Here is a 27,900-nt window from a genome sequence, read left to right as displayed (position 1 = left end):
TACCTACATGTGCCCCACAGTCTGAAATGAAATGGAGATAGGAGCCTCCAAGGAATTTTGGAAAGAAGGAATCAAAGAGAGATGTGTGCGATGAAGGGCTTTAGAAATTGGAGGGGCTGAGCCATCCAGACAGCATGGTGCGTCTTTATTTTAGGATTTAGAGGACAGGCAACAGAATGACCCAGCTGAGGGTGGGAAATAACATTACTAGATGGCTGCATGGTGAGAAGGGGCATATAGAGGATATACAACATACAGGAGGTGAAGAGAGCGGCACGCAGATGGGTTGTGGCGATAGGGGGAAAAGTTTTAGATAGCTGGGTGGTACAAAGATAGTAAGTAAATCTTGAAGGATAAATTCTCTGGACTGTCGTTTTTGACTCTTGGGATGGTGCAAAGTGGACTGAAGCCACTGGCAGTCTCTCAGGAGAATTTGCAGTGTGTGTGTGTGTGTGTGTGTGTGTGTGTGTATGCACGTTAGTAGTGAGGAGCAGGGATTTCCCTCCTTGGTCACCTTTTGATGTACTATGGAGGCAGCTACCCCCAGACGGCATTTCAGGAGCTGCTGCCGACTTGCCCCCAGCGCGTGCCCCCTCGCAGGGACAGGCTCACCTCTTGGGCTCTGTGGGCTGAGGCCACCTTTGTTCGCAGCTGCTTGGCAGAGCCATCCTTGCCCCTGCACTGGAGTCCAGGCAATACTCCAAATATTCCAGATCTGGAATTTCAGTATCGGGACACAGTGCTGTAACTAATCCTCACAGCATTTGCAATTTTAAAGCCCTCGAATGGATCTCTTGTGACATACTTGCTATTTGATGTAGCACTTATTTGTCATGGAATTGAAATTAACTGAAACATAACACATTTCACATTGTATTATTACATTTTATAATATTTTATATAGATTTTCTACATCATAGATAATATTATATATTATTTTATATGTATATTTTATATTTTACTTTAATTTATCTTAAACATTTTTTATCTCTTCTATTTTCTCTTTGCCAGAAGAGATAGCTTTGCGTGTTGATGAACTGCCTTTTTAAATAGACCCACTTTGGCTATGTAAAAATAAGATGTATACCAGAGAGAAGATGTCTGTATTTGCAGGAAGTCACTTTCACTTCACATTAAAATCGTTTTCTTACTCAGATGATTCCAGTACATTGCAAATGAAGACTAGGGAAGGAAAGAAGGGTTCAAGAGAGTTCATCTCTTTTGATCTTTTCACCGGAGTATTGCTCAACTGATGAGTAAGAAAATCCAAGTTCCTATGCAAAGATCACTTTTAGTGGACTCTTTAGAACTGAAATCGGTGACTAACATAGCCATTTTCCATTGTTAGAAGAAAAAAAATCTATAGAGTGGAAGTAAAATCTGTGCATTTGTTTTTTTATTCATTTCAGACAGTGTACACATTTTTGTATAACTTTTTTTTTCCCTATGTGCCACTACCCTGCAGCCCCATCTTCGTGGTCTTTGACAGCAATTAAATTCAATTTTCACACTCATCTGTGTTTATCTCTGAGAATTATCTTGATACACAAAACTACTCCATTTTCTTATTGCTAAAAATATCACATTGTTTTGCATCTTGAAAAAAGATTACAAAAGCAAGGGAAACCACTGATTCTTGTTTTGCCTGCAGTGACAGTTAATATGGTTTCCATCCAGAGGGTGTTAGATATTTGGAAATGCAAAGACCTCTTGGCTAGAGTGACAACAACATCTGCAAAAATCAAACAGTGTCATGTATCCCAAGAATTTCCTGAAGATACCCTGCCAATTACTTTTACTAGTAGGTGATGATTAATCATAACCTGTCTGGCATCTGAGTAGAGAGATCAGGTTCCAGACCAGAAAGAAAAGCTATATTGAGACATTGCAGAAAGCAAATTTTGCTCAGGATCCTGAGCATCATTATTTTTGGTATATGCAAAACACAATGTATCTTGTTTTGCTTCGTGTTTTTGTTGTTGATGATGTTGTTGTTTAGGCTTTTTTTTTCCTGCAAAATTGAGTCCTTCTTCCTGTAAAGTAACTCGGCTTTTTGTGGGAGGTGCAGAACTCAGTTTCCTGCCTCTCCCAAATTGCACTAGAGATGGACAGGTGATATAATTCACTGGATGACTTTAAAATGTTTTTTTAAAGACATAGGCTAATGCTTGAGCATATCACATTTCAGAGGGTGAATTCAGGTGATCTCAAAACACTGTATGTTCCTTGAGTAGTTTGTAAAAATCGAGTTTGCAGACTTTGACAATCTTGCACATACTGAATAGTACTTTATCAACGAATAGTTCCAGTTTTTCCAATGGGACAAATTACAAAATATGATATCATCTGTCATCTCTCTAAGTATGGTAACATCCATTAGCTCTCTAAGCAGAGATTTCATTATAGGTTTAATCATAAAAGACTTTTTTTTAATTAAGATTCTGGACATTTTTAACATAAAAATATTGAAAATTCTTGATTTCTGAGGTAAATATGAATGCAAAGTCACTGGAAGTTCAGCCCATATTAGACCAAATTTTGCTGCCATAACTATGTGAAATATCCCGCTGAATTCATAGCAGTGGGACTATTGACAGAGCAAAGGAACTGCCACCTGGTAAAAACATTACAATTTGCCTCTTTTAAAATTAACTATTACAATGTGCTCTAATCATGTATTTTGTTCTTTGCCTTCTTGAACCAGTAGAGGGAGGTGGTTAATCCGTTGTTTGAAGCTAAAAGCATTTTTGCAGCCAGTTATGATGAAATGACCTTTTCCATTCTATGACCTTTCTCAACAGTGCTCAGTGGATAATGATACAATTATTTCCCTCTCTGAATAACCCTCTATTAGGGTGTTCAGAAGCTTTAAACTCTGTGAAAGTCTTTTTTTGGCTAACCTACAGGAACATGAAATACACCAAGGCCAAATAACTTAGCAGGCTGTGTAAAAAGGCTGCTGCTCCTATAGATAAGTTTGTGTAACCAGACCTTTTCTTTTAGGAGTCTGAAAAAAAGGAATCTTATTTTGAGGTACTGTTGCATGACTTAAGTCAGGTGTCAGTCTTTAGGCTCTACCTTAAACTGCTTTAAACTGCTGATTTTCATCAGCTTAGGATAGAGCCCATTGAATACACTGTTGTTATTATGAAGTTTTTATAGTGTGGCGTGCTCAAATATAGTGCTCTGGGATGTGTTAACTATATCATAACCGATGATGAGCCATCTATATAGTAGCCAAAGGCATTTTAAAATGTCAGAACATAAAACAGATGGAAGGTCCAAGTAAAGTTTCTGTGTTCAACCTTTTATCTGTTCTTGTCAGGTTCTTTAACGGGGCCCATGAGCACTTGGCATTGACACACAAACAGTGTTAACACAGTGTTTGTCAACTAAAAAACCTTCTGCTAAGATGCAATTAACAAAACTTTCATGTAATCTCAGGGGTTTTCTTGAGTCATACTAGATGAAAGATCTGAAATGGAAGAATTCATTGTTTGAAATTTAATTTGAAATGAAGTGTTCAAAACGAACATTGCACAGAGCTGCCTAGAAGATCTGCAATCTCAGATTGGAGTTAATGAGGGAGGATGCTATCTGCAAGGCAAGTAAAATGAAAAAACATTTCTAAAGACTGAATAGCATCAGTTTCATCACTGAGGAGATGCTTGACATTTTGGAAGATCATACGCAAGATTTTACCTGGAAAACATCAAAGAAGTAAATGTGCTTCAGAAAATTCTGCCTTCTAATGCGTTATTGTAAAGAAGTTTGGAATTACATTGCCCTCGACTGCCATTACTTACAAAGTTTCCCAGTGCTATGTAGCAAGTGTGGAGTAAAATCTTAGTCCCAGTTAAATTCATTGGAGTATTACTGTTTACTTCAATAAACCTGGGATTTCACCCAGAACTCTCTGGGTTTGCTTTTTTTTTCCTCATGGTTTAAGTTTTGCCATTAAAAGGGAAATATTGATAGATATTTGTTAAAGCCTTTTTAAAATACAGAAATACCATGGAGATCTTAGCCAAATTCAGGTGGAATATAGAAGGAAGTTCAGGAGAGTATTCTACTTTCTTAAAACAGGGAAAAAGGCATCTGAGGTATGGTAGATAAAAATGTGATGGAGAGAGAATCATGAAGTCCTTAACTTTTATATTTTCCAGTACAGGTATGCTTACATAAGAAAACTAAGCCAGTTTAACTTATTCAGAAGCAACTTTTAACTGGTGCAAGCTTTCCTTTGGATTCTTTGATTCCTTGCCAAGAGAGCTTTATTTTGATTTATCTTACACCTGTTCCTGGCAAGTTAAACCACACTGAAATAATTGCCTGCCTGTCTTCCCTAGCTCCAAGGGAAGCAAAGCCAAGGAGGGCTGCGGGAGGAAGGGACAGGACTGTGCTGTCAGAGCACCTGGAACGGGAAGGAGTAAGGGAAGGGGCAAATCACTGGCTTTTTTTAAAAAAAAGAGTCACACAGGGTGTTTGAGGGGAACCAAAGAAATCAAAAGGGCCAAGACCATCAGTATGAACTTTAATCATTTCTGGACCAGACTCCTAATGCTTGGGTGATCTTACTCTTTTTAAGTTCCAAGACTGATTAGCAGGAGTGCACACTGTTTTTCTAAAGGTATCTATGTTGCTGACTAGCCAGTCACCACCAGCTGAAAATAGCAGTTGCATTGCTGCTCCGATCAGAGTCAAACCCAAGCCAAACTGTCTTTGTGGTAGCAACCGGGGATATTCTTTGTTCAGCACAGTCCATGTTGCTCACAGCTATCTAGCGCACTCTGTGTGAGGTTCAGATCCAGATAAACACACCTAAATTTAGAAGTTTGCCTGTAGGTGTCTACATATGTGATATGTGTCTGTACTTCCTGTATTGCCGGTCAGGACCTAGGGCTTAGTGCAGCTGAGTAAACAGAGGTGCCCGCGGTTACATGATATGCCCTGCTCTTCAGCTACTTCTCCTGAAGGGCACAGGCCCCCACGTCTGTTAGCGTATCTGCCAGCCCTAGTGGATGTCTCAGATGCCTTAGGCCATCTCAAATGGCACTGTACAAATTCAGGCAACTGAATCAAGCCATTTTCTATATCAGGCCTAGAGAGCAAGCCAGCTGAGCAGCCAGCAGGAGTCTTCCTGAGGGGTAGCTGCACTACATTTGGTTGACTTGACTTGACCTCCTTGTGCTGCACAGGGAGTTTAGACACCTGGTTCACGTGTGGATGCCTAAGTTTAAATGTCTTAATATGGAGCTGAATCCCACCCCATGTCTTTTTCTGATCTCCACTGGAATTTGTGACATCTTTAACTTCTCCTGATTGATTAGGTTATTTCTGAATTCCTACACAGACCCCAATAAGCGTTCTGCCTCCTCTGTTGGAGGGGGATTTCTTCTGTTCCACCTCCGTGGACCCATGGCTGTGGGAGCTGCAAGGCACTGGTCACTTTACGTCTAGAAGCAAATCTAGCTTTATAGTAGCCAACTATATCGTAGCCAACTCTGAGCCATCTATGTAGTAGCCAAAGGCATTTTAAAATGTCAGAGTATAAAACAGATGGAAGGTCAATCTAGCCTAATATACTGTGTCTGACAGTGACACTAGCCAATAATGAAGAGTTAGGGAAGACTGTAACAACAGGACAAGCACACAGCTGTATTTCTCCACAATATTCTCTCGGCTGCCAATGATCTCTTACTTGGGGACTCCCTGAGCCAGAAATGGCATCTTTGTATTAATTAATCCTGAATTAAATTTTCTTTCATGAGTTTGTCCAGTTGGTTTTAAACCCATGGAGACTTTTAGCATTTTGTGACAAGGATTTCCACAGGTTAACATGACACTCTTTGAAGTACAGGTTATTTGCACCCTTAATAATATAGTTAGAGGGCGAAGTTGTCCATAGGTGAGTTCAGAGAAAGCCATGATGTTTGCAAGCATGGATATTTGGACCTCAGCTTACTTGGGTGGCTAAGCAGAATGAAACAAGGCTATTTCCTACTGTTTTGGAACATACTAGGGAAACAGTGTCCTGCTTGTAGGTACAACAGGTCTCTCTCACTGCTCACTTGTGTGGGCCTATTCACTTACTGGGGCAGTCCTCATTTTCAGGAACTTCTCTTGGAGCAAAATGAGCATTTATACCCTTCACAAAAGTAGCAAAACTCACATCAGCATGAACTTGCTTTCACGAAGTTCTCCACTGGCAAATGTGGGTTTAGAATATACTTGCATATAAACATTAAAAAAAAACCAAAATCCTAAGAATTAAACCACGTATTTCTTATAAAGGCTCTCTAGGGTTTGAAAGAAGGTCAGGAAATTAGTGATGAGGTGATGAGGAGCTTTTTCTGTCCTTTTCCACTTTCTGTATACCAGTATGTCTGCCCCAGTCATCATGAAAGATTATTATGCCTTCTCACAGTGTTCATGGGCCATCACTCTTTCTTCTTTTCGTCTCCCATTAAATGCTGGTCTGACTTAGAGGGCAGTTGGCTGATTAGTTCATGCAGAACACTCAGGCTCACAGTTTGAAGCTATGGCCTGAAGAAATAAATCCTAACACTTGCTGGACTGGAGAAAACTTTCCAGGCTGCCAGCGAGAAGAATGCATCTGAGTATCCAGCACTATATTTTTCCTTTCCAGGAAATGGTACCTAAAAGGAGTTGTGTCCAGAAACTCATTACTACATGCCTGAACCACATAGCGTTTGTTCTTGTAGGAAATTAATATGTGTGTTTGTAAGTCCAAATTCTTTTACAGGACTCTGGTCACTGAGGCAGCTTTGTTTTTTCTTACCTTTCTTTTCTTTCTTTTTTTTTTTCCTTTTCATAGGAAAGATGCTATGAGAAAAAATGTGAAGGGGAAACATTCTAGTCCATCTACTGATTTGTACAGTTTGATACATAAGACTTCAAAGTTTCTAGATGAGGCATGACAGATCCTTCAATATTGCTCCTCTTATCCATATCTTTTTAAAATTACTACCCTTGGTTCCCACCCTGGAGGCTCCCAAGGCAGTTTTAAACACCAGTCCTGACTCCTAACTCAACCAGGATTCCCAGTGCCTAGGATTCCTGCCCGCTGCAGGAGGAGTCTCTTCTTCATCCCTTCATTCAGCTCATGTACATATATGTGTTACTGATTGGTGCAAGGACATTAATGTTTTCTGTAATATATTTTTTTCAGACATCATTGTTCTCATCGCTTCAATAGCAGTTGTTTCTGCAAAAACTCAGGGTAACATTTTTGCAACATCAGCACTGAGAAGTCTTCGTTTCCTACAGATCCTTCGTATGGTGCGCATGGACCGAAGAGGAGGCACTTGGAAATTATTAGGTTCAGTAGTTTATGCACATAGCAAGGTATGTAATCCTAGCTGCTGGGTTTGTCTGGTTGACTTCTTCACGAGATTCAACATGAGTCCAAGGAAACAAATATTTAGCAGTTTTGAGTAGAATACCTAAAATTTCCTGCAGTAACATCCATTATAATAGGCATTAACACAGATATGTCAGGCCATGTTAAACACTAACAGTTTTTAGAATATGTTGAAAATGTTGGGCTTGATATGCTGCTGTAATTATATAGACATTGGTGGAATTGCTAGAGTGTCAAGCTATAGGAGTAGATTTGGTCCATTTTTAGAGAAAATTTTCATCAGCTTCAGGGAAGCATTTGACTTTTAACTGCTCAGAATATATAGACCTTTTAAGTGCATCTTCCTTGAAATGGCATTCTGTTTAGTCTTTTAAATGGATATTGATCTCTGATTTCTTTTCTCTAGGAATTAATCACAGCCTGGTACATAGGATTTTTAGTACTCATCTTTTCATCTTTCCTGGTTTATCTGGTGGAAAAAGATGCAAACAACCAGTTCTCTACGTATGCAGATGCTCTCTGGTGGGGCACAGTAAGTATAGAAAAACAATACGCACTGGTTAACCAATATGCTACAATGCTTTGCATTTCATCCACTGTTCAGCGAATTGTTTTCTCTGGCAGAAAACTGGTCTGAGAAGTTATCTCCTCCAGCTATTCTTTTGCACATCCATATTTCATTTTTACCCATCATGCAGAGTAGCTGTTTATGAGTTTCTGCTGCAGACCAGATCACTGAACTTCCATGAAAAGAAAACATTTTGGTTTCGACCCAGATCCTTTTAATAATACAGTTTATAATATGATCCCACAAAGAGTTGCCTTGATCCAAGTGAGAGGGCTGTAAGCTGCAGTGCAGGAGGAGGAACAAGCATCAGGAAAGAAAGAGGAACAGAAAATTCTTAAATCAGCTTTGCAGTGAAAGAAAATGTATCATCAGACTATACCCTCAGGGTGATGTTGGTTCTCCCTCCCCTGTACCTTGAGCACAAAAAACAAGAATAAATACTCCCATTCTGGTTCAGCAGTGTTCTCTGACCACTTTTACAGGTGTTAAGCCCTAATTTAGTTGACTATTTAAGCTCATGATTAACTTTCAAATCAATTGCATTTACTTTGTCGAAGTCTGTGGGATCTAAGCACATGCCTGACTGGTTTTTTTGAAAGAAGGAGGATTATATGAATGCTTACATGTTGAAATAAACTAGGCTTTAAATGAACAATGAGGAACTAGGTGCGAGTGTTTGATTTTTTTTATGTCATAATATATAGGTTTTTTGTTTTCATGGAAATAAAAATGCCCTATAGTGAGCTAGACCCTTGTCCCATGCTGCACTATGTGGGAGTCACTTAGGCAGCTTGGGAAATCTGCCACAACAAAGCCTGTTGCGAGGTGGCATAAAACTGCATTTTTTCCACCTCTGATGCAGTATAACAAACACCATGAGCTCTGACAATGTCTGGGGAGTGAAATGATGCCCATGAGATCATTAATGCTGACATAACCTAGAGCACTCATTAGTTTTCCTGGGACAAGTGCAAGAGCCAAACCAGCTTTTGCCACCCGTCGTCATGAGAAATGAAGCTTTCTCACCTCAGACCTCTGCTGACAAGACTTCAGCTGGACTTAGTAGTATTTGCAGATTCAGACCATGTGAAGAGATACTGTGCAAAAGCATTTCTCAAAATGCTTTGAATCCTTAAGAAATACTTTTAATGTGTTTTGTTTATATTTTGGGCAAAGGTGAAGGTCATTTCCTACTATTAGAACTTGTTTGTTTATTTGAAATTTGTTCACTTAAGGGTTAATAATTTGTGACTCATCTTCCCTTGAGAGTGTGTTTTTGAGTTATCAGTGGGAGCTTAGAAAAGCTAGGCCAAGTAGCTCTTACTTGCACATCTAGAAAAATACAGAAATATTTTTGCTGAAGCTTGTTTCTTTAGAGCATCAAGGCAGACCTCTAATAAAATACATGTACTTATCCTGCAATCCAAATGCTTGTGAGATTCATATTGACTTAAGCCATCAGAGCAGGTTTTGCCCTCAGTTACACCACTGCAATTTATTCTGTGGTTTCTCTATCCCTAACTGATAGTAGAATTTGGCTCATCCAGGAGGAGTTTCACTTCCCTGAAAAAGCGGAGGTCCAGGTTTGGCCTAAAGCTTTCGTCAGCCTAAAGCAGCCGTCGTTGCGCAGCTGGTGGCTTGGGACCCCGTGGACAGGGCACTGGCTCAGGCAGCCTGAGGACGCGTGTTTTCAGCCTCTCTGTTCCCCAGGAAACACCCTTTTGTCCCCGCAGAGCACTGTAAAGATGGGGAGTTTGGGCTAAGCATGGGATCGGGCCCCCCTGGCAGCCGGCAGCAGTGAGGGGACACGTACGCGCGAGGAGTGGCAAAGTCTCAGGAAATTCAGACCTCGATTCAGGCTCGTGTCAGAGCCAAGTCCTGCTCCCTGAGCAGATCTAGCCATAGGAACGAGATCTTTGTTTGATAATTTGTTTCTCCACTCCCTGCTGACTGCTGTTTTTTAAAGAAAAACCCTGCTAAGAAATAATCACTGTATAAAATGGTGCTTAAAATATTTTGTATATTTTGAAGTGAAAATGTATGACTCATAGGTCAGATAAGTTGTGCAAACTGAGAAAATAGGAATCTTTTCTTAACATCAACAGGAAAAACAACAAATTATAATCAAAAACCTGAAAATAATCTGTATCATACATTTTTTATATTTTTTCTTCTTTTCCCCAGTGTGTGACATGAATACATTTAAATTCTTAATGTGCTTAAGTGCACAAAGTCACTGAAAATCAGTGTTCTTCCTTACCTGTTATCTTTGCCATTTTAATAATAGTATTTTTTTGTATAATATGTAAAACAGTATGTGGGAAATGCTTAACGTGCTTCTTAGTCATGGTTGTTTTTACTGCCAGAGTAACCCACATACAGATTTTGAAAAGGTCAGATTGTATGGCATTCTAGGGGAAATCAATACTTCGTCTCATTGATTTGTTTATTTGCAAAAGTTGCTCTAACTTAAATCACAGAGTGTCTACCAAATCTCAGACTGAATTATGTGAAATTTCTGTGGAAAAAACAATGCATTGAAGTCGGTCATAAATAGCCATCTTAAATTTCATGCTTTTACAAACACTTATGCCCCCCTTGTAAGACCAGACCCAGCATGCAGTATTTAACCCATTCATTAATTCAGATTATTTGAGAGCCATATCTTGCTATGGTCATTTCACTGACTCTGTTTTTGAAGCCCATAGTTTTACACTGAAACTAAAGGCAGGATATGGTATACTAATCTGCATATGAATACAGCACTGTATTTGCAATTGCACATTGTACTGTGCAACTTGCAATTTCAACATCATGTTAATGTTACTATTGGGTATATTCTGATGGCTGGAGTTCCCCAGTGCTGCTCAACACAGCTTAAAGTGTTATATGAAGAGTTCAAGTTCAGAATTTATTTAGATAGGGAAGCTAAATTCATTTAATAGAATAAAGTAAGAAAACTATATGTGAACAAAAAGTCCATTCAAAGACTTAAGCATTTCATAACCAAGCTATGCATGATTTTTTGAGACCTGTTAGATTAGCTAGGACTGAGCGTGCCTATAGCAACATTTAGTTTGTATGTTAATTAGTTCTACCTGAAAATGTAGTTTAGATTCCTGTCTGTCTGACACATTTGATAGGATTTTTCTTAATATGTCACCATTTTCTAGCAGTTTCCAGCAGTTACAACTGGATAAAGAATGGCTGTGGCATTCCACAGTGACCTGTAAGTGAACAAAACAACTTACCATGATTAATATTGCTACAATTACTAGCTCAAATGAGTTAATACCGATGATATATTTCCCATGTAATGTGATGATACTAGGAGCAAACTTAATATTTTCAGTTAATTAATGTCAGGTAAAGATTCAAAAGGTAAGTACTGCTAACAGAACATTCAACTACATCAGAAAAAAGTATTGGAGTATCCTGGGTCCTATCTCATCTGATTGGAGGCAATTAGGTTATATAATCTCACTCATTGTATTATCTCACTTATTAGCATATTTATTAGCTCTAGCAATGAGATATAATAGAATAACAGTTCTGCCTTTGTGATTTTTGAGTCTAGCTAGGTGACACTGCCTTTCTTGGCTGATTTGTCCAGACAACTCATTTACAGAAACAACCCAAATGGAGCATTTTGCATCTGATATGGAAGACAGGAGTCCTCTAACCCATTTAGTTATGTAGGAGTTAGCAGTGTGATTCAGTTGCTCAAGCACAGGCATACAGCACCATGGAAGATCAGTTGGACTTCCAACCAACTGGAGAGCTGCGTATCTCCTGCCACTGGTCCCTACTGAGATGCCTGAGGGCATCTCAGATGGCACTCGAAATCTGTTTTGAGACTAGCCAGGGTGAAGTGCTAGGTTTTAGGACAGGATGTTACCTGCTGGAGGAATCTCCTTCTCCCTTGTGCAAGTCTGGATGACCGGGTCAGGCTAAAACCTAAGCATTTAAATGCTTCAAGTTAGGCAGATGAATCCTAGGCAAAGAAATTCCAACAGTTGCTTTCAACTTGTCGAGGTGTTCTGTTGCCAGCCTAGCCTAGGGAACTTGTGAAGATGTGATGGGTAGATACCAGTGCTGTCAGGCCTGCAGCAGACACTGACACAGAGCTACGAGATGCTTGATCCATGCGTTGGGGTGTTTCTCTGGTTAGCCAGGGAAAGCACCCTGCCACCCCCAGTCACCCCGGCCACAGAAGCAGGCTTCACTGGCGTGGTGTGGTCAGAACAACAGGTTTGTTTTATTGTCCTGATTTAGGCTGCAATGATCAGAGACATGGCTGCCCAGCAGGTATCCCCAGAAAGACATGATTTGCACAGTTTATTATCCCTTTTCCCATTTCTATATCCTCCTTTTCACTACCTTCCTTTTCCCCACCGCAGTCTCCTTCCAGATAATCAACCTGCCCCAAGTTACTTTTTCCCTGTTTGTCCCAGTTTTGCTACATCCATACCCAGATTTCATATTTCTGATACTTGGCCTTACATGGTATTACTGATGCAGTTGCCTAGGTGCTGTTGGCCTTGCAAGATTGTACTCCCCAAAAGGTCCCCAATATTCTCCTCCAATTATCTTTGAACTTTGGCCATTTCTCCCTTAACCACCTGTGAGATCCAGCCATCCCTCATAATGCTATCTGTAACTTTTGTCAGCTTCTCACATTACCTGTCATGTCTGGCAATTTCTCAGGTTGCCATGGTCTCATGTCCAGTAGTTTTCCACACCCAGTTAGCTTAACCCCAGGGTTATGCCAGTCAAGGCCTAGTCAGTGGCTTAGTCATTTGCCTGCAGCCCTAACAAAGATGCTGAGGTTTATTCCTGAACCAGACCTTGAAGTTGAGTGGGAAAATGCTTTCTTAGTTGTGGACCAGAGAAATATAACAGGAAAATCAAATCTGTTTGTCTAGTGTTGAGTAAGATGATATGGCACAGTGCTGACGGCTGTATGCCTACATGAAGACTATCTTGGTCTGCTTGGATAAAATAGCTCAAAGTGAGCAGGGACCCACTGATATTCTTAATCATAGACTGATACTATCAAGTCTTCAGGACCTGAAAAGAATGGGAAAAAAAGGCTTTAATATGGTCTTACTATTTTTGTGGAGAGATTCCAAAGATATAGCCTGTGTGGCTCTTGTTTCTGGATTGATCTCAGATGTCAGATCCCAAAGGCTCAAGTTTATCTGTGATTTCTTTGGAAGATTGGTAGGTGGCAATATCATTAATATGCAGACGACACTTAGTTCTGTTTCCTTCTTGTCAACCCAAGCAGGTTGTACTGTACTTTGCAGCGTCTGGCAGAGATAGGGAGCTGGATGGAAGCCAAGGAACTGGGCTCATTCCAGAGCTTCAAACTGCTTCACAATGATTGGCCTGGAAATGAGTTTTGAGGAACTTTTATTCAGGGATTCATTTATTCAAATACTTCATTACTCTCTGGGTCTTAATAGCTTAAAACTGTTCTGCACTTGCCCTATAATGAGAAGAGCTGGGAATACCCTGTTCAGAAAACAAAAGAAAACCAAACCAAACCCTTTTGCCAGGCCGAGAATGTGGTTGCACAAGCTCACCTCTGCCAAAAAAAAAAGGGAGATGCATTCCCATCTCCCTTCCTTACTACCCAGTCTCAGCAATGCGTTTGCTCTGACTACCTTGTGTAGGCTCTGGTGCTTGTTAGACACCTCCGTGAACCCATTCAACTCACTAAGATGGCAGAAACGAACCACACAAAAACATGGATAATTCTCACCACTTTACTGGGTTACGCTGGCTCCCTGAAGGATCCTGCAAAATCCAGGAAAAGGAGGTAGGGCAGGGAAGCAGAGAGGAGCAAGGAGAGAGAGTGACAGCTGATGTGGCAACTGGAGGCTAGTTGGCTTGGGTGCCTTGGAGCCACCAAAAATGGCCTTTATTACAGGTGAGAGCTGTGATGCCTCCAGGCTAACATTGCTAAACTTGAGACTTGTCAGCCACTTGAAATTGAAGCTACAGCCTTAATTCAGCTGATTCTCTTTTAGTCACTATGGTTTTCTCAGGATAAATTCCACCCGCAGTTTGTTCCCAACAATGCGAGCAATTAAAGGCACTGTTTACTATCTACAAAGCCCTAAATGGTTGAAATCTAATTACCTCCAGAAGACTTTGATTCTTTTGTCCTGTGGTGACCCCTGCATTAAATAGAATTGCTTTGGCCATCTTTCCTAGGAATGAACTTTGAGGAAGCTGGAAACAAAGTATTGTCTCTAGAAGGCATTTTTCTGAAGAATTCATTTCTGCCAGAATATTTGCTGAGCCTGAACTTGCCCACATTTGGTGCATTATGTAAAATAATTCTCTTTGCCCAAGTTCTGCATGAATAACAGGCCCTGGAATCCTTGGCATTTGGCCTATTGTTGTCTGTCTTTGTCCTTTAATATTGTGTGCTTGCGTCTGGGCATGTGCCATTTGGCGTTCCAGCCGGACTTCAGAAATCCACAGCTCAGTGTCTGTGCTCGTGCTGCTTGCATGAGGCGTGAGGATTTGAACTCCCCAAGAGGGAGGTACAGAGAAGTGAATTTCTTCTGCTGGACCAGTCCCAGAGTTTGGGACTACCACACTTTTCAGGCCAGGAGGTGCAGAACTTGTCTGAAGGACATTTCCTTGGGTTGGTGAAGACCCCCAGCCACATGCAAACATGAAGCCATAATTGTTTGGCTTGTTTTGCCTTTGATAAACTCAATAACAGCAACCAAACAATGTAATCCCAGTGGCATTCGGATTACATGCAGCACTTCCGTGTGGCCTGTGTTCAATGAATTGTTGATAATAACAGGTCTCTTTTCTGGAGAGCCCTCCCACACATACTGAATTCTGCCATAATCTATAATGTTGCTGTACCACAGTGGTGCTGTACAGTTTTTGAAAAATCTATATGCTGTATGCCTTTGGTTACACTCTCCACATACGAAGGAGCGATGGAGGGCTTACAGGTGCCCCCCTGTTTCTTTTTGACCCTTCCTCACACACATCTGAGCTAATATCGTCCAACAGCCTGAGGTCCTGTCTGGTGCTGTGTAGTATTCTTTGAATCTTCATGACAGTAGTGGTATAGGTGTATCTGACCTTGTCAGAAGGAAGGGGAAGGGACCAGGAACTTCTTAAGGTTCCCTCCAGCTTTTGATTAGGGTCTTTTTGTGTTTCAGAAGAGGATCAAACTGTTACAATGTGTTTATAGAAAATGCAGCTTCTTCTTGCAGTTCCTTTGACTTTGTCTTGTCTGTCAACTTCAACTTCCTTTTAGCCCTATTATATTTTTGCAGTATGATCTTTGTAAAATTTCGTATTTGTGTAGTTGTGCAAATACCTACAGTTTGTTACATGTTTTTGCTGAAAATAGGTGGAACACCTTTATAGGTACTGAAAAGGACATTTTTTCTGCCTGATTCACTTCGTTTCCATTCATTTGCCTAGACTTTGAGATCCCAGACCTTCTGTTTTATTATTTTCTAAAATTTATTGATTGCTTATTTGGGTATTTATCTCATATTTATTATTTATCTCAGTTTTATTTAGTCACAGACAGTATTGAGTCTTCATAGAAAAACGTATTCATATCAATATATTGATGTATTTTTTTCTTTTAGAAACAATTTTGTATATTTCATGTGTTGTGGTGAATGATTACTTAGTGGAAATGGTGTTTCTTGCAATGTATTTTATCTCCAGCTAATCTAACAATCACGGACTTCAGTAATTCATGATGTTCATTTGGTTTTAGATCACCTTGACAACCATTGGCTATGGAGACAAAACTCCTCTTACTTGGCTTGGAAGGTTGCTTTCTGCAGGATTTGCTCTCCTTGGCATTTCTTTCTTTGCGCTACCTGCTGTGAGTATCCTTACAAAATCTGTAAAATCTAATAGAAACTTTAGTAGCTCCTACTGCTGTTGCGATACAAAAAGCTGTCCGCACAAAGAGCAACCGTTTAATGCTCTTTTCTCTGTGACAACATTGGTGAAGTCCAAATGAAAGAGCTCTAGCTGTTGCTGTCATTGCCTGACATTTTGTGAGTCTGGCAAGAACAAAACTGGGAAATAATCCTAAATTAGATAGCATACCACTGTATAAGGATGAAATTCCTATCTTTTCTTATGAATTGTGGCTCATATATCACTGCTTTCCTTTTAGAATTTTGAAATAATTCAGCTGATATGTTTTTCTGAATTAGATTCTGCTGAAAAAAGTGGAATATTTCTAACAGGTTGCCTAGTATGACCATGTTCAGGCTACCAATTTACAGCAGCAGAAAGCATTAAATCAAGCAAAATTTAGCACAATTGAATGCAAAAATGCAATTATTGCTTTCTGTGAATGATAATAAATAGACATGACAGTTTATTTTTAATACTTTTATTAATATTAAAGAGACTTTAATGCAAATGGGAATCATCTGATGACTAAGCTCCAGAAATAACATTTCATTTTTGTGAGTGTAGTATCCAACTGTGAAAGACTGAATTTCCTTTCTTTTTTAAGTGAGTATTGAATAAGCATGAAATCAGAAGTGACATTTCTATTTTGTTGTATTACATCCAGCACAATACATGTGGAAAATCAGTATTTTAATACTGAGATTCATTATCTATAGATCATTATAAAATATGTGTGTTACAATAATACATTTGTTTTTAACCATATAGACAAACCAACATTAAAAGTCAGCATTTGCCAACAGTACTGAATCATCTAGATTGCTACATTCATTTCTTACTTTAAGTACAGAGAGTATTTTAGTATCTCTGACATATCACAATGTATTATAATTATAATACATTACCTGTTTGTGAATCTTGACATTTAATGGCAGCTACTGTAATTAATTCTCTTTGTTACCTAGTCACCACTAACAGGAAAGGTAGTTTTAGCAGTTCTACTAGGGAGTAAATCTATTGAACATGTGAAAAACAAATAACTTTGCATATTAGAGACGTCAGAACTTTTATTCCTCATGTCATATCTATATACAGGTATTCATTTTCCTAACACACACTTCTGTGTTGAATCAGTTTATTAAAAAGAGATATGTGTAAATCTTTTGTGAATTTCTAATATTACTTTATCCTGATTAAGAATCAAGTGAAAGTATACTTGCTTATAATGCAGACATGTCCAGTAGAAGTATTACACTCCTTGCAAGCTATGGAGGGAAACATTCTCAGCCTTTGGGTCTGTTCAGCAGGAGTCCAATTTATCTGAGGTATTCAATGGTTAAAAAAAAGCCAAAAGGGGAGAGGTTTCATTGTCAGCTTTTTTTCATACCCTGTAGAATGAACAAGGGTGATTATTTAGAGGGAAGTGAGAGGAAATGGTCTTAACCTGTTAAGCAAGGCATATTCTAACTTTTCTAAAAGCAAAAGCAAAAGACTGAGCACCAACATGGTGTAGCACAAATCCAAGCGATGGTTAGGATGAGCTGCCAGCTGTAGCACCACAGATGGGCTTGCTTCCATGGGGAGTCTCCTGTCTGGCTATGAACTGGCCCTCCCATTAAGCCCTGTACTGTAATAAATGTGTTTTCTGAAGTAATCATATCAAACATCATCTTCACGAAGCCTTTGCAATTGATGATGGGCGTGGGTTGAAAAAGCTACCTACATAACGATAAAATGGTGTATTGTATTGCAGGGCATCCTTGGCTCAGGATTTGCGTTAAAAGTGCAGGAACAGCATCGTCAGAAACACTTTGAGAAAAGAAGAAATCCGGCTGCCAGTTTAATTCAGGTAAATATGAAATCAATGAGAAGATAATAGCAGGTGATTTAAAGTACATATGAGAGCAAGTTTTATCATTTCAAGTTGGAAAGTTTTGTGGAAATAATGTTTGATGGATTGAATAGTTTCATGAAATAACTTTGTTCAGTAATTGCCATGTGTTTCTATAATTCTGTATACAGCATTTCTGTGTGTGATTCATGAGTCCTATCCATGCCCAAGAGACCAAGTAAAGGATGTCAACTGCATGCCTTCTTGCTCACCGCAGTTAGCAAATTACTTGGAAATATAGAATTGATCCCTAGACAACCAGACTGACAGCAGAACGCTCTTGCCTATGTTACATAACTTTTCACTACTAGAGTGTTGAGAGTGCTCCAGTGAGTGATACATCTAGTGAAAATGAAGTGTCCTGTACAGAGAATTGCTTTCAATAACATTCAAATCAGAAGGTAGAAATGTAGGCTCTAGCAATTCCGAAATGTCTGAAACTGTCTGAAATGGTTTCAGCTACAATATTGACAGAATGGTGCAGATCAATGTTTTAGAAAAAAAAAATTAAGTAAAAGTGACATGGTATTTGCTAGTTTAAACAGCTGCTTTGTAGCGTTTATTTTCCTTAACTTACAGTTATAGTTAATTTAGAAGGGAATTTAGATAATTGAATTTAGTAGTTAATAGTTAGTTTACTAGGTAATAGCTAGTTAATGGTTAATTTATAAGGAAAATAATCTTCTAACATCTTGATTTATTTTCTTGGGGTAGAGAGTGCTTTATATGTGCCACATATGCTGGTTTTTTTATTCTGAAAAAATAAATCCAAATAAAGTAGCCGAGCATGAATATACTAGAGTTCCATTATAAGTTCAGGATAGATGCCAATCTGTCTTTGAAGCACTCTTGGAGTTAATAAATGTTTCCAGTATTTCTTTTCGTGATTATTAAACATTTAATATTTATTAGAATAATTAATAAATACAGATCAATTCCTTTTGTATCTATTATACCGTAGAATTAATGAAACAGATCTTTTCTGACACATATACTCTAATTCTTTCATGAGATTAAAGTTTAGTGGACAGAGGAATCAGATATAACAGATTTAAGCTTTGATAAGTAGCTCATTTTATTATCATATGACAGTCCAACCGAAATATTTGTAAGACAACCTCCTAAATAGGTTAAGAGTAGCAGCTTGACCAACTAATCTCTGAAAGTGCCTCTTAGTGGGAAGAATCATCATGAACGGAAGACATTCGTGGTGGGATCCCAGGAGTGTGAAAGGTGAAGGTTGTTCAACATATTCATTAGTGATCTTGAAATTAATGTGAAATTGTTGCTGGAAATATTTGCTGATGGCAGAAGGCCTGGCAGAGTGTTGAACATGAGGTGGGGATTTGGGAATCCAAGTGTGGTCTGGATGGATCAGGCTGGAAGGATTCCAAACAAATGACTTAGTATACCGAATACAAAACTGTAGATCAAAGAAGAGTGAATTCAGGCTATCAGTACAAGGCTATATCCTAGTATTAGTGACTCTGGAAAGGATTTGGCCAAAGGTGAGAAGGACAGAGGAGAAGGAGTAAGGGGGGAAGGATCAAGAGCTTCATAAAAGTCCCCAGCATGTTACTCTAACAAGTCTTATTACAGTCCTTAGGTAAAGAACCAGAAGTGCAGTAAGTAGAAGGTGGCTGATAAATGATGATGTTGGTACAGAAATGCTACATATTAACTCAGCATCCACACTTTGTAAATGAGGCTGGGTAATTGGAGAAAGCAAGAAAACAATTGGAAAAAATGAGCCCAGGACTGGAGAAAATACTTCATGTTCAGAAATGCAGGAGGGGTCTGAACTGCGTATCATAACAATCTGTATCAGTGCCCAAGTTTTTCTAAAGGGGCTACTGTGGATATTGGTAAGAAGGTACCATAGAAATTAGTACATTGAAGTTTATCAGGATAATACCTATTTTCTGATCATTTACTCTGTAGAATTACTCCATGTTAACTCCATGTTGCCATAGATCAGCTGTTTGCCAGAGCCTAAATCTAGCTTAAAGGTAGCTAAGGTATCACTGTAGAATACTGAACTGCATAATACAGACATACTTTCCTCAGTTTGTTTAGGTCATAAGAAATATTTAGTGTGAATATTATTTGAACATAAAAGTCCAGAGAGAAAGTGCTGGAAACTGCAGGACTACTTAATGTAGCAGATGGAAACATAAAAAATATCTCTGGCTGTAAGCCAAAACCAAACTGTTTCATATTAAAAATAATACACAGTGAGAATAATTAACCAGTGGAACAGCTTACAAAGTAAGTGGCACATTCTTTGTCTGCTGCTGAAGACTAGATGTATTTCTACAGGTATTTCTGAGGTGTTAGGCTCAATAGAAGAATATTTGGGTGAAATGTAATAGTTGGCAGTATACAGGAAGCCAGACTAACTGACTTAACTCGTCATTCTAGCCTGAAACATCCTGCATAACATGGTAATACATGTGATATTTCTTCATTTTATTGCAAGTTCAACAGCAGCAACAGAATGTGCCTGCTTGCAACTGAACAGTTTTTAAACCTATTGTCAGTTCAAGGAGTCTAAATTTTTAAAATACATTGGGATTAGGATTAGTATAGAATGGGGACAATACTGAGACTACTCTGGCTTTTCCATGCTGTAATTTTTGCATATATCTATTTGATGTTAACATTGCTAAATGAGAACTGGACTTTTTTTTCTCTTCATACAAATATAAATCACTAGATGGAGTGAAAAAATGGAGAATCAGGCCTAAAATTTCCATCCTTTCATCTGGGATGATACCACAAATATCAGAGCAAAGGGCCCGGAGAGACCTTTCAAGAAATACTTGACCAAGATCACTGCCTGACATCTGTTGGGTTTTGCCCCGCTGAAGTTTGTGGTTGATACTTGCCAATGTCTATGCCTATATAGCATCACTACAGCAGGACAGTGTGTTATGGGAAGGAAGGAAGAAAGGAAAGAAATCTAGGAAACTTTAAAAGGTGTCAGTGCAGATATTCAGCTAGTACATATTAATATAGTGATGCTGACATCAGGGAAACTGTACCCGTTTGTTGAACTGAGGATATGTCTTACTATCTACATGCAGTTATAAATCTAAATGGTGAAATCTAAATTCAATGCTCTGCTTTGGTCTCTCACCTTTGAGATGATTTATTTCGTAGTTTTAAACATTCAGAATGTTTCAAACCTCAGAGAATACTTCACTTTTCTTCTAAATGCTTTTTGTCTGGTTTTTAGTATTGTTTACAAAATGTATTATGACACTTTCTTTACTTCAGACTGCAAGTGTGTGAGGGTTTCCCCTATGGGATTTTCACAAATAAATCACTGCTTTGCTTATTGAGCACCTTTATGGGCTGAATATCTTTTAGTACTTCCACAAAGCTAGTAACTCTTACTTTACCATGTTATGATTCTCAGAAGTCTTGCTAGGTTTTTACTGGTAGCAATATTTACTTAGTCAATGTGATAGATCACATCCCACTCTGAGCAAAATCGGCTCTCTCCATGATCAGTGCGGTGGCATTGTCACTTCATGTTCTTGGTTCCTTTGTGCTTTTCTATTGTTTCCCATACCAGGCTACTTGGCGGTTTTATTCTACAGATGCCAGCCGAACAAACCTGACAGCCACCTGGCGATATTATGAAAGTATTCTTCCTCCCCTCAGGCATGTATCAGTGCTATGAATGATAAAAGAAAGCCATGACTTGTATTGGTTACTAATCTGCTTTTCAATTTTTTGTTTCATCCCCTGCTCCCTCTTGCCTTGTTTTTCTTTTTTTATCATATATCCTGCACGTAGTGTGTATGGCGTAGTTATGCGGCTGATGAGAAATCGGTTTCCATTGCTACCTGGAAGCCTCATTTGAAGGCCTTGCATACCTGCAGCCCTACAAAGTAGGTACAAATATGGCAGCTGGTGCTGTTCTTGATGTCTGTTCAAGCTTTTAGAGAATTAGTATTTGTCTGTTTTGTCTTGTTTTGTCTTCTCAAGTCCTCTCATTAAAAATTTCAACTAACAAATCAGACCAGTATTATCTAGGAGCCTAGTACAGTGGGACAAATACAAATCATTTCCATTTATCTGTGAAATATATCATTGAACACAGACATTAGAAACATTTCTGCCCCCAAAATTCATATATCAAGGTTAGTATTTTACTGCTATCCATGTTCTATACCAGCTGTGCTTTAGCAGCAATCAGTACTCACTAGTAATCACACTTTCCATTTTGAAGTTATGCTAATTCCTCCTACATGCCCTTGGTAAAGATGTATTGTTATTTGTAACACACTTGTAGAAGAACACACCTCCTGGAGAATGCTACTTACTGCCTGAGTAAAAAAGGCTCCCTTCAATCTTGAAACTTCAGATCCTGAATCAAATTCTGGTATAAATCCACATCACTCCGTGTAAAACACCAGTTTGTCCCAGTTGAAGTTCGAAGCCGAAAGGCTGTGCCTGATCTGAGGGACCAGAGAGCCCGTCTCACTGCCACTGCACATCCCGAGAGCGCCCCGGAGCACCCCTGTGTGTCCCCCTTTCGCCTCTCCCCCAAGCCCTGGTTTCCATGGGACAAAAAACGCCGGCTGCTCTTCTGCTGCATGTGCTTGATGGGGGACCTGGGCTGGGGGGAGGGCAATGAAAAGTGCACTTTCCTCCCACTCTAGAAGTGTCCTGAGTGACTAAGAATGGACTTACTTGGAGGCTTAGTCCCATTTGCCCCATGGCACACACATCTCTTTGTCCAGTCACTTTTGTGTTAAAGATCCACAATCTTTTGAGCAAATAGACATTTGAATGGGATTTTTCCTTTTATCAGTTCAAATCAATATATTTTTTAGCCCCATTCCAAATTGTCTCTAAGGGGGAAATGACAAGATTAATACAGAGCTCATTCCTTAAGTTCATTGGTATTTTTATATTCTTTGCCCAGCCTGTACCTATGTGTAAGGCCAGAGCAGCAGCTCTACCTTTCCAAGGAGGAGAAAACCCTATGGCATTCGGTATTTCCTTAGGGGAAAGGACACCTCCATTATACACACAGCCAGTGGAAGATAACCAAAAAGACCTAATGCCACAGATTGACAAACAAAAAAATACATTGATGTATTTTTTTTAATTTGTAGTTTGGGTGAGGATTCACAGAGCATTAGCAGTCCAAGACACTTCATTAGTTCAGAAAAAGATTTACCAGAAGGTAGTAAATTGATTGATCCAATACAGGGCACAAATCAGGGAATAAACAATATTAGATAAAGATCAAAAAGGAATGCAAGGAGAGCCTTATAGGAAAGCTGTGATAAGCATCCTAACTGTTGTTATTGCAGACAGTGCAAGAGAATTAGTGGTTTCTCTCAAAACTGGGTGATGAACATCCACATGACAGTAAAAAGGTAATTGTGTGCCAAAAACTCAGCCAAAAAAAGGTTTGGCTGGGTACCCAAAGCAAATCTTTGAATTTCAAAGAGTTGACAAGAACAGAGCCATAAGTAATCCATTACCATAAGTATAATTCCAAAATGCTTCAAACTAAAAGGAGCTTTTAGATTAAAAGTTACATGGAGTATTGATTTTAATAAGTGTGCAATTCTTTTGCCATATACAAACAGGTTGAAGGCAACATTTGTATAAATAAATGGATATGAAATTACGTAAATAATGAAGCTGTATCCCACCTAAAAATCTAAAACATGACTGTCCCTCAAAAAGTGCATCTAACTGTTATTTCAAATAAGCATATTGCTATGATACCCTAAAATTAAACCTTTTTATTTACTAGAAATAACTTTATCTAATAAGAGTCTACAGCTTTCTGTTATATATGTGTCAGCAATGCATTTTGCCTAAGTGCTTTGCCAACTCAGTCTGCAGTGGTATGTACTAAGCATGTTATGCATGTGTTAAAACAACTGAAAAGTTTATTTTTCAAAAGCATTGTAGTTATGAATCTTGCTTGAATGTTTTTGTGGTTGCCCTGTAATGTGTGTATTGTACATGACTTTAACATATCCACTTCCAGTTTAGTATATATCTAACATCATCTGTAACTAAGTAATGTGATTACTATCTGCATAACAAATATGTTTTTCCCTCCCACTCCCTGACCTGAAGAAAAGAACAAGGGGAAGCTTCTAGCAGGTTTGTAGTTTCTTTTATTTCTTATATCTTTTAAATCTTTCCTTCTTAAAGGGTTTTAAATGGTTCTGTACAATAGGCTCAATAAATTGTAACGCTTTACTGATAATAATGACAGATCCCATTTGTATTTAGCTTACATTGATAGGATAGCGTTGCTGAGATTTGCTTCTTTGTCTCAGTTTTTGTATGGGAAAACTAGGTGTTTTTTTATTTTTTTAGCCATGTGTTTTAGCGTTGTGGGGGAGATCTCAGGTGCAGCAGTGGCAGATAAGGAGCGATGCAGTCTGCGCAGACTCCAGCTCTGGGGAAGGATGAGGGCGCTGGGTGCTGCCGTAAAGCGGATGCCTGCAGTTCCCAGCCATTGCAGGGGAGGCTACAGGCATGTTGTTTAATCTGGGTTTGCAAACCAGCCCATCAACAGGGTCTTGAGAGCGCCACTGGGCTGCCATGTCCCAGAGTGTGGCTTGCTGGGTAAATATAGTTCTGGAGATGCATGGTCTTACGGGCACTAAGTGGCGGTGCTGTTCCCTTCCTTACTAGTAGCTCGAAGGACCGATCCTTAAGGACAGGAAAGGACGGTCTGGCTGCAAGAGAAATTACACTGCCTCCAAAACCGGAGGGGGAGTAGGCAGGAGTCTGTGCTCCAGGATGATCGTGATCAGAGAACAGTGAATACCTGTAAGGGACAAAAATCAAAAACCCAAGAAAAATTGTCAGTGAAGCGTCAGCCCCTGAAATGCAGCTGCCCCTGAGTTGTACTGCGGCTCATGCACTGCTTTTAGTTATGGCGTCATCTGCGAGGAGTCTGACACCAAAGTCCACAAAACAGGCAGTGAACATATTTATATTAAATTCGCCGTGTCCCGCCTCACTTTTCAAATCGCTGCTCTCTCGTCTGCTATTACCCTTTTTCTTGGCGTGCCTGCGGCTGTTGCTAGCGCAGCAGCCTCTCGAGGTTGCTGGCTTTGCTCCGGGCAGCAGCTCACCTGCTCTGTCTTTCGCAACGAGCAGTCATTGTCATCCTGTGATTTCTCATATACGTCGCCTCCATAAGCTTGCTAGTGAGTACCCACCTCATAAAATTATTACGGCTTGATCGAACCTTTTTGTATTCACCAGCCGTATTCCCTATGCCTCCAACAATAACGTTCAAAGTTACCTTCAGCTTTTTTAAAGGAGAGACTGAAGTTGGCAGTAAGCGGTTGTGCATCTCCATACATTACTGTCTCCAAAACAGTGCTTGTGAAAGGACAGTTTATTCCCAGCTTTGCCTGTGAGCACTTACAGAGACAAATTTACTTATAAGAAGTAGAAGCTAGATGCAAGAAACACCCAGCTATCAAAATTACATTTCAGGCTCTCTGTTAGTGATAACTATTGTGTTTTTAAAAGAAGTCAACGATTTAGCAAGTTTTTTTCACTTTATTTTCACTGAATGGAAGACAGTTGTCTCTTCAGAAAATCTTACCTATTATGTGCTTTTACTGCTGTGCATTAGGATAGGTATAAAAATGAACTTGTTAACACAATATTAAAGATTTTTTCCAGCGATTTCTACCAAATAGCATATTAAAAACTGAATTTATAAAGTCAAGATGAACCTATGCTTTTGCAAGAGAAATACAACTGTACATTTTTCAAGAAAATCCACAATTTTAACCTTTTTCTGAGATCTTGGTCTACAGTAAACAACCTACAGACCACTCAGTGCTTTTTAAAAAGGTGTGTTTTTGTCAATGGCTGTTTATAGTTCTTATGCTGATATATTGCTATATGTTTGCATCATTTAAAATACATGTGATGTATGTGGTCTTTTGTGGTAAAAGTGTAAATGCAAACTGCTGCAATGTACTTAGAGGTAACTGTCCTCGACTATTTAACTTGTTTCTTACTGCAATGCTGAGTGACTTGCATGGGATGCTATGTGAACTAAGTAAGCTGCCTCTTGTTTCACTCTTTAAATTGAGATGTGTTTATACTAGCAGTGCATTGGAGTGCTTTCTGAATATGCTCTTTGCTCTTTACTCCATTTTAATAACAGTGGAGAAAAACATTTCTTGCTTTAGGTAAAAGATAGTTTTTATTGCCTATTAAAATGAATTTTGTGTTTACAAACACTAATTTTTGTATTTCATCATCTATAGAGACCTACAGCCTTTCATTAGGTAACTAAATGTTGCTGGGTATTTGAGAAAGAGCTGTGCTGATGAGGCTGTAGCTTCATGCTCATTTTAATAAACACATTATATTTTCTGTTTCTCAAAATATCACATGTGTTCTAGTTAATCATTTATCAAAGTAATGGTAGGCATCTTTTTGGTGTTTTCCATGCTGCAGCTGGGATGGTTCTATAAACCAGTGTTAGAGTTCTGCAACACTGAGTGCAAGTAATATTTATTTCTGCTCAATTATACATTGTGGCTGAAGTTCTTCCTGTGCAGGGAATGAGCTCAAGACTGATGAATCTTACAACATACTGAGAGCATAAACAGTTTTAAGTTGTGTGTAGGCCACACATTGGTTCTCTGCAAAGAATGAATTTCATCCATATAGTGTAGGCTTCTTTTACCATTTTAAATAATGTGCCTGAATAAGGATTCCCTACTCAGGCAACTTTCTCTGGTGCAATATGATTGAGTTTTGCTAGCATAGGAGCTTGGGGAAAAAAGTGTATCATCTTTCCCTGCTCTGAGACACACAAATACATTATACTCTGGAATTCTCTCCATATGCTTCTATATCATATCTGTTTCTAAGAGTAGATTTAATGTAAATTGTTATCTTTGCATGCACCATGTGAAAAAGAAACAGCCAGCGATCAAGAATCTAACTTGATTTGGAAAACCTAACCCCTACCTCATAGCAGAATGCTTAGTAACATGGTCCTCTATTTCCCCTCACTCCTAGTAAGCTTTGTAGTAATAAACAGAAGCTCTTCAGGATGTACACCCCTCGGAAACATAGGTACTCAGCATCCTGCCTATTCACACTATGTTTGAGAATGCCAGCTAACATCAGGTGCATGATTCATTGACTTCCCCTTCTCAGTGCTTTAAAGTTCCTTACTTCTCCAAAGGACATCTCTTGATTTTTTTAAGTGCTTGTAATTCCCCTCCTTGCTTGTTGCCTGCAATGACATTAATACAGTGGCAATAATACCCGTTCTTTGAAGTTCATCTGGTCAGACAGTTGCAGTGTGCAGCACGCCATGGTTTGCTCAGCCCAGTTTCCCTCCTCTGCCCGGGACTTAGACTTTTGGAATGTATTATCCTGCCGAGACCTACGACAGTTGTTGAATGTTTGGGTAACGACATTTCCCCAAGTCCAAGAGGATTTTTATAGCCAGAGCAGTTGAGTTCTCTGTCACATAACTAATAATCAGCAGGGAATATTAAGATATAACATGCTAGGCAATATCAACTGTTAAAACATATAGTTGTTATTGAGAAGAATCCCCTTGGACACAGCTTTTAGAAGCTGTGCCTGCATCCTATATCTATAAGGTAGAGAAATGCGTGTGAAAACAACCATCTGCTTCAGTTGAATTCTGTTGAAACTGTCTCTTACCAAAAATGGTAATTCCTAGATCTTAAGGAGATCTTAAGGGATCTTAAGGGAGGAATCCCTTGATTTATAACTAAAGCTTATTACAATTTTTCCACATTAAAAAAAAAAATTAAAAATCAATAAAAGCACAAACTGATGATAAAAATGAAAAAAATAGTTTCTATTCATCAGAAACTGTTTTGAAAAAGAAAAAATACACAAAAAACTGAAATTCATTTTTTTTCTATTTGAAAATTAAGACTATGTCTTGAAATTCTTGTTATTACTCATTGAAGGTATGAGATATAACACCATATTTCTTGGGTTCCTGCTTCTAGCATGAGACTGGTGGAGAACACTTAAACATTCGAACTTCAGATGTTAGCCTTTACTGTCCTATCCATTGCACTTGCATTTGTTCAATTTAGCTTAATTTCA

The 27,900-nt window shown here is 39.0% G+C and overlaps 1 protein-coding gene across 1 annotated transcript in view; it reads left to right on the top strand.

The window, feature by feature from the left end:
* Positions 1-27,900, top strand: part of KCNQ5 (potassium voltage-gated channel subfamily Q member 5) — a 300,644-nt gene that overhangs the window by 245,014 nt on the left and 27,730 nt on the right. The window contains exons 4-10 of the mRNA XM_067294111.1: positions 7,193-7,368; positions 7,791-7,916; positions 15,727-15,837; positions 17,635-17,730; positions 21,577-21,671; positions 23,890-23,916; positions 26,824-26,880. Coding sequence (XP_067150212.1) covers positions 7,193-7,368; positions 7,791-7,916; positions 15,727-15,837; positions 17,635-17,730; positions 21,577-21,671; positions 23,890-23,916; positions 26,824-26,880 — 688 coding nt within the window. The remainder of the gene's footprint in view (positions 1-7,192; positions 7,369-7,790; positions 7,917-15,726; positions 15,838-17,634; positions 17,731-21,576; positions 21,672-23,889; positions 23,917-26,823; positions 26,881-27,900) is intronic.

This window comes from Apteryx mantelli, chromosome 3, assembly GCF_036417845.1.
Source record: "Apteryx mantelli isolate bAptMan1 chromosome 3, bAptMan1.hap1, whole genome shotgun sequence".
In the NCBI taxonomy this organism is placed as follows: Eukaryota; Metazoa; Chordata; class Aves; order Apterygiformes; family Apterygidae; genus Apteryx; species Apteryx mantelli.
This window is presented reverse-complemented; position numbering and strand designations above follow the sequence as displayed.